This window comes from Siniperca chuatsi, linkage group LG14 (genome assembly GCF_020085105.1).
Source record: "Siniperca chuatsi isolate FFG_IHB_CAS linkage group LG14, ASM2008510v1, whole genome shotgun sequence".
NCBI lineage: Eukaryota > Metazoa > Chordata > Actinopteri > Centrarchiformes > Sinipercidae > Siniperca > Siniperca chuatsi.
This window is the reverse complement of record NC_058055.1, coordinates 13,383,093-13,393,422: the sequence shown is the minus strand read 5'-3', so window position 1 is coordinate 13,393,422 and position 10,330 is coordinate 13,383,093. Positions and strand designations below refer to the sequence as shown.

General features: G+C 42.1%; 2 protein-coding genes across 5 annotated transcripts; both read right to left on the bottom strand.

The window, feature by feature from the left end:
* Nucleotides 1-4,875, bottom strand: slc25a1a (solute carrier family 25 member 1a). Its single transcript, XM_044222840.1, has 9 exons — nucleotides 4,476-4,875; nucleotides 3,845-3,952; nucleotides 3,631-3,730; nucleotides 3,089-3,227; nucleotides 2,879-2,963; nucleotides 2,601-2,705; nucleotides 2,348-2,463; nucleotides 2,191-2,264; nucleotides 1-2,107 (listed from the first exon to the last, which is right to left on the bottom strand). Exons 1-9 carry the CDS (start codon nucleotides 4,711-4,713, stop codon nucleotides 1,993-1,995), a joined length of 1,080 nt encoding a protein of 359 aa, XP_044078775.1. The 5' UTR covers nucleotides 4,714-4,875; the 3' UTR covers nucleotides 1-1,992.
* A 1,054-nt stretch (nucleotides 4,876-5,929) lies between these two features.
* Nucleotides 5,930-10,156, bottom strand: LOC122888410 (F-box only protein 39-like). 4 transcript variants are annotated; one of them, XM_044222834.1, is made up of 7 exons: nucleotides 10,101-10,156; nucleotides 9,409-9,911; nucleotides 9,129-9,300; nucleotides 8,310-8,618; nucleotides 7,672-7,896; nucleotides 6,221-6,397; nucleotides 5,930-6,133 (listed from the first exon to the last, which is right to left on the bottom strand). In XM_044222834.1, the coding sequence occupies exons 2-7, from the start codon at nucleotides 9,873-9,875 to the stop codon at nucleotides 6,008-6,010; spliced, it is 1,476 nt and encodes a 491-aa protein (XP_044078769.1). In that variant the 5' UTR covers nucleotides 9,876-9,911; nucleotides 10,101-10,156; the 3' UTR covers nucleotides 5,930-6,007. The 4 variants fall into 4 exon arrangements, with proteins under 4 accessions (XP_044078769.1, XP_044078772.1, XP_044078771.1 ...); XM_044222837.1 differs by having other exon boundaries at nucleotides 9,409-9,843; nucleotides 10,101-10,138; XM_044222836.1 differs by lacking the exon at nucleotides 10,101-10,156 and adding an exon at nucleotides 9,956-10,095 and having other exon boundaries at nucleotides 9,409-9,843.
* Between the last annotated feature and the right edge of the window lie 174 nt (nucleotides 10,157-10,330).

Genomic DNA, 10,330 nt, shown 5'->3' with positions numbered 1-10,330 from the left:
TCAGGTTTATTAATCACAAGTTTATTGAAACCAGTGACACCATGATGTTATGTGTACATACGCTTCTTCAGGGGTTTTCACGTCTGATCATGTAAATCATACTTTTAACAATATTTCTTCTGATGTCCTACCAACATATTTCAGTTTCTCAACACAAATCAATCTTTTAGTCTGCCCAACAGGACCTTATGAAATATGAGAGATGGCACCAAATCTGATATGCAGTTCGACGAGGTACACACACATGCTGTTGGCCTGTTTATGAAAAGCAGCAAAGCATAAACACAAAGAGTCTATACAGTAAAAAGGGGCTTTAGTGAATGAAAACAAAATGGCAGACATAAAGATTAAACAATATTCTGTTGCTCTTGGTATAAAATGTAATAAGGATTTGCTGCTATCAGGGATTTTACATTAGAGAGTCTACTGAAATAGTTTGGCAAAGAGAAGTAAAAGGCTTCTGCGCAAGGCTGTGTGGTGCAACTAGGTCGATCAAAACCAAGCCTTGCTTAAATACTAGTCACTTGTTATGTTATCGAGCCTCTGACATATCTACTGTCCCTGTGGTGTCGTTCAACATATGTAAACACTATATTAGACAAGAATGAGTGCATTTAAAGATGGCTAATAAACAGTTTCATTGGTCAGCGTACAAAAAGCTTATGAAGCAGGTTAGCTTGAGGTAAATAAAAAATATTAATGTGACATAATATCTGACTAGAGGACAGTTTGTTGGATGAGTGAATCATTAAGCACAAGAAAACCACTGAAGGCTCAAGCACATTGAAGTCATGTGGCTTACATAGTCGGACATGTTGAGTAGAAGTGAATTCACTTTTGTATTTCAGGCTGCACACCAGCACCTGCTTGGAAATAGCAGCCTGACTGAGTGTCTGAACGAAGCATTACTGGTCACATATTCCCAAATAAAGCCTTCACATGCAGCTGTAGAGAACTTTATTAAGCCGACTCTCATCTCCTACTCTAAAGACTGCATGTGAAGATTGTGCTACATATAGATTCCTACAATATGTGCTTAATGACTACTTCGTATCAGGTTAACACTCTGAAACAATCTGCAAGAGAGGTACTGACCCCAGACCAGTTTGTGTAGCCTGCGAGCCACTGTCAGCATGTTAACAGACAGGACAGATCAGCTACATCAAGATTCATGCAGCCATACTCAGGTTGTCAGCAGCGGCCATAAAATGCACAATGAACAGTATCTATGGATCATCACCAGCGAGGAAATACTGTGAATGTTTTAGTGTGATGAGACCACAAGCAGTCAAGTACGCAATTACAACACCCAGATGTGTTGAAGCACTGCACAGACATATTTAAAAGTACTGCAGCAAGCTTGTTTGTGTCCACTAGCATCTCTGTTCTTCGCTCAGTATAGTAAGCACTCAGTGAATCAAAAGACACATTTATGGTTTAAGTACAAAGTGTTAACTCTACAACATGTACAGCAACAACAGTCATAGAAAGCTAAAACATCAGACATACGTAATATCCCTTTTTAACCTACTCAAGTTCTTTTTTTCTTTTCCTCCCTCCTCTAATTTGAACCTTTCCTTCTCTAAATACACTAATGTTTCTGATAATAAGACTCAAGGAACAGAGTCTATAGGTTTGGTCAGACTCACAGAATAACACATAATTTCCTGACTTAATTTGACTTTGCCTTTTCCTGTTCTTCAAAATAAAATGATCCCTCTTGATTCCTAAGTCTGACCACAAAGGAGAAATCCTAAACTGAGCCATTTTTTGCAACCATCCACTTTCCCTCCCTTTTTTATCACCGTGTTTAGGATACGTCCTGCAAAGCATTTCCTTTATGTAACAGAGTAGAAACTGGTCATGATGAAGTGCCATCTGATCAGGGCGACGCAGAGAGCTAGTATGAAGTAGAATAGAGGTGTTCAGTTGTGCGTAGCATGAGGCACTGGTCTGTGCTTCCCTGTGGACCTCTGTCACCGTCTGGTCGGTCTACTGGGTCTTCCACACATTGTTGAGTAGTTTGACCACCTCCTCATAGATGACGAAGACTATGGCCACGTCCAAGCACACGCGGCCAAGCCTGGGAACTGTCCCTTTGTAGAAACTGCACGAAGGACAAGATGACATGAGGTTAGATGGTTTGAAAAGTTAACAGCATGCATCAGGAGCTGGATCAGGGTTACTCACGCCTGTGGTCCTTCGTGCTTCAAGATCTGGAAGGCACAGTCCACTGTGTTTTTGTAGCGGTGGGCCTCTAAACCCTACAACAACAAAAAAAACAAGTGTCTTAAAAATGGCAGCCCTGATGACAGTCATAAAATCATCACAGGGTGTGTTTTCCTACCTGCATCCTGGTTTTCACCACATCCAGAGGTGTATTTCCAAAGACACTAGCAGCTCCCGCTGTCGCTCCGAATATCGCTGTGACAATTGGGTGCATTTCTCGTCTGGGGTCGTCACCTTAGAGGCCAAATCCCAAAGTTGCATTCATGGAGAATGGCAGAAAATAGGAGGAAAATGCATCAATCAAAAGGACTAAGACTGGTCATCAAGGACAGGGACATTGGATTTTGTTTTGCGGTAGTTGGCTTTTTCACCTTTGTACCAATTGCGCAGCGAATTCATCACATAGAATCGGATGGCCTGATTGCTTCCTTGTTTCAGCACAGTTGCTGTCAGACCTTGATACGTGCCCCTCACACCTAAATGAGTCAAACAGATTATGGAGCACAAACCACAGATATGCATATTGGTAGTTACAGATTCAAGACTCAAATACTCCTGTGTATCTACACTGTTTGTGTGTTAATAAAGTGCAGAGTAACGAAATAAGAGCAACTTGTTTCCGCCATGTTGATCCATCCTGCTCTCTTACCCTGTTCTCTGATAATCTCGCTGACTCCGTGAAAGAAGCCTCTGTAGCGAGGTCTGAGGGAACACTGGTCATGGATCATCTTCACCTGGAGGACGAGGGAAGAACCATTTCATCAGTCTGTTGTTCATTCAGATCATTGTTGGTAAAAGCAGATGTGGACAGAGCTTCCTACAATAGAAGAAACGTGTAATAGCATCCAGCTCCACCGACCTTGAGTGTCTCCATGGGGCAGACGACCACGATGGCCTCTGCTATACCTGCTCCTAAACCACACACGAGGCTCCGCGTGTTGTCTAGCCGACCCGTGGCGTCTCGCATTGGGTTGCTGAGCATCTCAAACGTGCCAAACCTGTGAAAGATGGGAAGGTGATACATTCAAGAATAACAACGGTAAAAATAAACAACAATAGGGGAACTGACTCAGTGGTTGTTAGTAGCAGTAATATAGTTGATTAAATGATTAGTTGATTGACAGAAAATTAATCAGCAACTGTGTTGATAACTGATACATCGTCAAATCGTTATAAAATAGCAACTATAGCAAACTTTTGATGGTTGCCTTTTACTTAAGTACCAAGAAATGCTGTGTCACTGCTAAATTAATTTCAAGTTTACAACCCTGCCGATCTGCGATGCTATAAACCAAATGTGCTTTTCTATAGCAGCTCCATTCTGTTTTTTAGGCTAAAATGTTTACTTTTACATAAAATCTGTCAAGTAAAAGTGACTGCATATTATGTGTGCATCTTCACCTCACTGCAGATTTGGGTATTGATCCATAGAGCAGGGAGCTGAGACCTCGATACAACCCTCTGAGCCCGTGATCCTGCACGGTCAACTTCACACAGTCACCTGCACACACACACACACACACACACACACAGCATCCAGGAGTGAGTAATCCAGCAGAAGACTGGCACACAAACCTGCAGTCAGTCAGCAGTCACACATGTCCCAGTGACCTACCGATCCCTCTGTATCGCGGCGGGTTGGCTCTCTCATCCAGCTGCAGCTGGGTCTTGACATACTCTGTAGGAAAGGTGATACAGATCTCTATTCCTCCTGCAATGCCACCTGAGTGAGAGGGAGGAAAGAGAGAAACACTGCTGTCGGGATTTGTTGACTCACTGTGCAGGACTGTTCTTGAATGTTCTGAGAGAACTTTCCAGCATTTCTATTTCAGTATTAAACAGATGAGGTGGATTAATTGCAATGTGGTGCTGATGCTAGATCATTCCTGGCGTATGTGATGTGATTACACAGCAGTGTCTGTATGTTGTTGGAAAGAATAGCTGAGGGTTGCTGAATGTATACCTGCCTCAACTCAATACGCAGCATGAACCTTTAAGCATCTTTATATATGCTTTTAGATGAGTTCAAATGAATAAAATGTGAGCGCAATAATAAATAAATACAGAAAAGACAGAAATACATGCAACTGCTGTAGCATCACTGCTAGCTGAGTGCGTTTTGACCCAGTTCTGCATGGATAGCCTTAATGTGCGACAGACTAGAGATTAGGCTGTGCTGTGCAGAAGGCAATGGGCGACTATGAGATCAAAATCTGCCGGATGAATATTGGCGTTGCAAAATCAACCTGCAAGGATGGCCTTTCCAGGATGCGTGATTTTCCTCCCTCCGACTGCAGCAGCCGCCAGGTTTCTCCTCGCCGCGTACGACCGCTGGTGGGCCGGCAGAGAGCCCAGCCCCGCAGCGGCGGCCAGACGCCGGGATGGAGGCTGCTGATGGGCAGCCGAGCTCGGGCATCCTCTCCTGACACCGCAGCTCTCGCACGGCCCCTCACACACCGAAAACGGCTTCAGCAGTGAGGACATTTTTTCGTCGGGCTGGTGATAGAAATCTCTCGCTGTGATGACGGTCCCACTCAGACAGTCACACAACAACAACACAGGAAGACGGCTGAGGGAGCATCAATATTCAAATAGCGGTCAGGTGATGGGGCAGGCCATTGGCTCACCACGCTGCCTAATGCCATTACTCACGTCATGTGACTATGCATGACTTTTGGCGACCAATAGCGTGCAGGGTGCTGTTTTATTGCTGTGCTGAGGCTAATTTGTAGTCTGGCCTTTTCATACACAGTCTATGAATCTGAATCAAGACTGTCAACTGCTATGATAATCCACAACAGTTACCACCAATATTAACCAATATTATATCATTTGCTTTAAGAAAATATAAAAAATATACCTTTTCTCATCAGATACGTCTTTCTATTATGTGCACTATCTAACAAAGGTTTATATCAGTCTATAGGGTGAATTAACATTATTGCACAAACTAAGATAGATAGATAGACAAAAACTGTGCACTACCAAGTATCAGCCTATAAAGTGCAAATAAACAGCCAAGACGCATAAATAAAAATAAATGCTCAAGGATGTAGGTAAGAAATAAAAAGCCACAAATATAAAAAAAATAATAAAAATATAAAAAATAATCTAAGAGACTGAACTAAAACTAGGATCATATACACCAAATGTATGCTAATATACACTGTACATTAGTAGTGCAAGTAAAGGGGATAGTGCCATAGACTGGCAATATATATAGTAAATATAGTAATAGGTATGCAGAGGTATGTATCATGTGTATAAGTATTTAATAATAGAGGGATATTGAGGTACCATAATACAGAGATTTGCACTGATACTTAAATACTTATACTCTCAGAGCCATAGACTTTTGTAATAATAATACTACTTAGAAGAAATCAAATGTATACGATTAAAAGCATACTTCACTCCCTTGTTAGTGTCATGACCCACACAATCAAGAGTTTAGTATATTGCTGTTGCCTCTTAATCCCTGTTCCCTTAAATAGTGCTCTCACCATGCCAGAGCACAGACACACACACACACACACACACACTGCCTCCCCCAATCACCCTTTACAATGAAAGTAGGTCAGTGTTTCCACACACACCCACAACCCCCACCCTCCCTGAGAAAAACCATTCAGTGTCAAAAATACAAACTAAAATGACCAATTTTTGTTCATTTGGTTGATTGATTTGTAAAACAGATGAATTTCATGCTTCATTAATTTTATTTTTTTGGTGTGCTCTCGTCCACTTGTCTACAAGCACCTTTGCATGTGTTCAGTGATCATACAAAGGGGTAGACTATAGCGTAAAACTCCAGTTCAGGAGGGAGGTGCAGGTGGGAAGACAGTAATTCCTCCAGCTGGTCTTCCTGCTCTCTGGTGTCGTCACTTACTGAGTAGATTCTCACCTGGAAGACGATCAACACGATCATTATCATGGTATACATCTCAGTACATGTGCAGATTCAGACACTGTTGGGGTTTTTTTTTCTCACTCTGATCTTGTTAAGTAAACTCCTTTGCGTCAGTCTGATGTGCAGCAGCCTCTCCACAGTCCTGATTTCCAAGAAAGCCCAGACTCTCAGCTGCTCCAGACGCTCACACGCCTTAACCAGCTCCAGCAGCTCCTCATCCAGTGATTCACTGCAGTTGCTCAGGTCCAGGGTCAGATACTGCAGACAGACAAGATGAAGGTTCACATCGTTTTAATGTAGCCTACTAATTGGATTGAAATTAACAGGACTATTTCAGGCCATGTTTTTTGCTCCAAAAATAACTTGTAATTCAATATAACTACCTTAAAATGTACTGTATAGACTTACAGTTTTCAAAATATACATCAACCTTGATTTATCATCCGTCCCTCTATTTACAACACAGATAACAAATAGTGACAAAACACTGGTGTTGAATCCAATTAATCCAATACATAAATAAGGCAACAGTAAACATACTTTCCAGAGACCTATAAATGTGGCTATTGTAGCTTGTTTTTAGTTTTTTAATCAGTCCAAACCAGATAGTTTATGTGAGATTTTCCAGAGATTTGGCAGTAGACAATCCAAAAAATGTTTGACAAAAAAATCTTAACTCCAGGTCCACTTTCTTGTTTTTCCTTTTTTTTCAGAGCTTTAAACCACATCTCAACATGTCGGTTGAAAGCTCTGAAAAAAACTACTGTTTCCAAGGTCAATACTTAAATTTTGTGCTAAAAAATGTGTTCAGTGGCATTCGGTTTGGTGTAATCAAACAGTTATATTTAAACTACAGTATACAGCCATGCTAGCAGCTCCGTGGGGCTTTGAGCTAAATGCTAACGGCATGCTAACATGCTCACAATGACAACACTAACATGCTGACATTCTAACATTTACTAATAAGCAATAAACACAAAGTACATCTGAGGCTGATGGGGATGTCAGTTTTGAAGGTATTTGGTCATAAGCTAAAGTATTGGACAAAGTGAAATTTTGATCTGACGATGGCGCTAGATGAAAAGTCAAAGGTCGCTAAAGTTATCACAGTTAATTCTGAGGGGGACCTGAATTTGTGTACCACATTTAATGGAAACCCATCCAATATTTGTTGAGACATTTCACTCAAAACCACAAATGTGGTATGTGTGTAGTATTCATCCTCTGGGGACCATGAATGTATGTTCGAAATTCCATAGCAATCCATCCAATACTTGTTGAGATATTTCAGTCAGGACCAAAGTGTTGGCCCAACCGACCTGCATTGCCATAGATCCTTATCTCTTGCCAGATGTAATGACATGGCTACTTTTTTACTACTACTAACTTTTTTATCTCCAAACCTCAGCAAATCAAAACCAAAATGGCCCAAGTTGATATATTTCACATAATGTGGTTTTGGGTGAACATTCAGTTCAACACCATCTCTCCACACTTTGCACTCTGTAATGCTGCCCGCTCAGCACCCTGACCTGCAGACTGCGTCTGTACCAAGGCAGCATGTCACAGAGGAGAGGCTTGACGCTCCAGTCTTCGTCGGGGGAGTAGAAAGCTGTCATGGTGTATTCTGTCAGGGGAATCTCAGGCAGCAGTATCCTTGCAAGCCAGTTAGTGTTGATGACTTGGTCCACCGTAAACTTCACTTTCAGGCCCGGGCAGCTTGATGCCAAAGTTGTCCATGAGCCACCACACACCAGCTTGACAGAGACGATGAAGCAGAGACAGAAATGAACAAAGGAAACCTGAGGGGGTTTCATTTTCACCAGTGGTATTTTATTTTTTCTTCACTTTTTGCTATTTCAGCATGTGCTCACACCCAGGACTTTTACAACAATCTCACAGCACCTACACTATTATCTTGCCCAGAGGAACATTTCACTTAGTGGATAAGTCGGCAGGATAACTACACCGTCTGGACTATGTGACAGGTGTGTGTGTCCTTACACTCAGCTCTGCAAAGCTGACATCTATGATTTTTCAATGCCTTCAGTGCCATCACTCTTCAGCCATCTACGTAAGCAGTTAAGCAGTTTTTGTTGGGGATAGTCCACTGTACCAATGGCTGCTATATCCCACAATTCAGCAACTCATCTATTTGATTCTTGCTTACCTGTCGATGGGGCTCATTCAAAGTGCAGTGCAGTGAGAATGTTTGCAAGGAGTTCCCATCTCTACTGGAGTTCCGCCTCGACCCTCGCTGTCTGTGCTGGAGAGCGCTTAGCAGCTCATCTGACAGACAGGAGTAACTCAAGCTCAGGTCGGTGAGGCCTTGCAGGTGGCGCAGGATGTGGGGCATGTCAGAGTTAAGGTGGACATGCACATCACTAGAAAAGAATCCCTTCAAGTCCAAAGATGAGATAGAGCACAGAGGGTGGAAGCGCCTCTGAGAATGTGACAGGGCAGAAAGCAGCTCCAGACCCTGGAGGTTAAAGGATCAGGAATCAGAAAAAGAGCAAAGGTTTTTTTTTTAAAACTGCAATCAAAATAGTTGTTCTTGAATACAGGATGGATGGGGATGTTTAAAATTCACAATGAACGTTACATTCTCACAATAGTTTTACCTTTCTCTTTCCATTTTAAAAAGACGCCCTTCAAAAACAACATTAACTTATAAAACTGTTTTCACAGTTGAATGACATTTATTATAAAGGAATTAAGGCAAGCATAAAGTATTACCCAGTAGAGGTGGAAATTACGAATCACTTTGCTGATTCAAATCCTTCCGTTAAGTTCAGTTATAAGATATGTAGTCACTGACTATATTTTGTTTATTTTTTTTAATTCATTCACATACTGAACACCTCTAGTCCCTTAAACTTCAGCTGATTACATGTGACTTATCTTTTGATTACCAGTGGCACTGTGGCGAAATACCCATGGCAGTGACATATCTGCTGATACATTATCTTTGAACTGGTGTTGTACTCACTTGATTCATGTTGTTTCGCATCCCATTCAGACAAACAGAGGTGAGATTTGAGGATCCTCTGTGGAGGAAGCGAATCAGGCAGTTTACTAAAGAGTTCCTGAGCCTTAAAGTCCAGGAGGTCCGGTCCAACTCCAGCCTTACGAGGGAAAGGGACCGTAGTGGCGCCTTTACTCTGTGGAGACAAGATAATGTTCATTTTTGGGAGTTGTCAGTTACAGTCTAAGGGGTAATTCATTGGGGTGCTGGACTAAGATTTCCTTCAGGAAACACCTTCCTTTACCTGGTGAGCTCAAACAACAGGCCGCTGATGGCTTGCTCCAGTCGCTGGGCTACCAGGGACCTGCGTGGAGGACACACACACACCTCCAACCTCTCCAGGTAGACTCCCAGACAGCGGGCATAGGCCACAGCAGAGCAATATTCAGACTGCCTGAATTTAGACAGCCGACCACTGAAGTGGAAGAAGCGGGAGCGCCAGAGAGAGGGAGAGCGCATGACTTTGTGCCAGTGATGACAAACCAGGTCTGCACCCCTGCGATCACGGTCAGGAAGAAACCCGAACACGTGCCTCAAGCACACATCAGGAAGCGACCCCCAACCGCTCGCCCTCTCTGAGCTACATTCAGGACCTTCATCACTGAGATCTGAGTCGTCTTCTTCCATCTCTTCTTCACTGTCCTCATATTCTCCACCAACTCCCAGAGTGCTGTCATCTCTGTTTTGCAATAGGACAAACTCCTCATCCATTTTTTGTTCGTATTATTCCAGTGCCACAGAATTTATCTAAAGAAAGTACGGTTAAGTGTTGGATTTCAAGAGAGATTTACGTTGATTGATGCAGCTTGTATTATCACTGTGGCTGTCAGTAAATACAGTTGGTTGTGTGAGAGGCTAATCCCACTTTAGATTTAGGAAAAAGTCTGAAAAATATCAAAAACAATTACTCAGTAAGAACTGAGAGAGAGAGATTACCTGAAACTGCAAGCAGTGCAACAGTGTATGGGACACTCTGGAAGAACCTATCACAGAATGTTCTATTGGGTTCTATTGTGACATCACAAGGACAATCCGATTCAATTAAAAATATTTATAGATAGATAGATAGATAGATAGATAGATAGATAGATAGATAGATAGATAGATAGATAGATAGATAGATAGATAGATAGATAGATAGATAGATAGATAGTTTAATATATATT

What these genes read in the sequence shown, in the direction of transcription:
- slc25a1a (XM_044222840.1), bottom strand. Translation starts at nt 4,713, where the DNA reads ATGTCCTCACTGCTGAAGCCGTTTTCGGTGTGTGAGGGGCCGTGCGAG. An exon ending in TGGAAAGGCCATCCTTGCAG is followed by an intron (nt 3,953 to 4,475) that starts GTTGATTTTGCA and finishes CCTCTCACTCAG; the next exon opens with GTGGCATTGCAGGAGGAATA. An exon ending in GCCGCGATACAGAGGGATCG is followed by an intron (nt 3,731 to 3,844) that starts GTAGGTCACTGG and finishes GTGTGTGTGCAG; the next exon opens with GTGACTGTGTGAAGTTGACC.
- LOC122888410 (XM_044222834.1), bottom strand. Translation starts at nt 9,875, where the DNA reads ATGGATGAGGAGTTTGTCCTATTGCAAAACAGAGATGACAGCACTCTG. An exon ending in TGAATGAGCCCCATCGACAG is followed by an intron (nt 7,897 to 8,309) that starts GTAAGCAAGAAT and finishes GTCTCTGTCAAG; the next exon opens with CTGGTGTGTGGTGGCTCATG. An exon ending in GGTACAGACGCAGTCTGCAG is followed by an intron (nt 6,398 to 7,671) that starts GTCAGGGTGCTG and finishes GTCTGTCTGCAG; the next exon opens with TATCTGACCCTGGACCTGAG.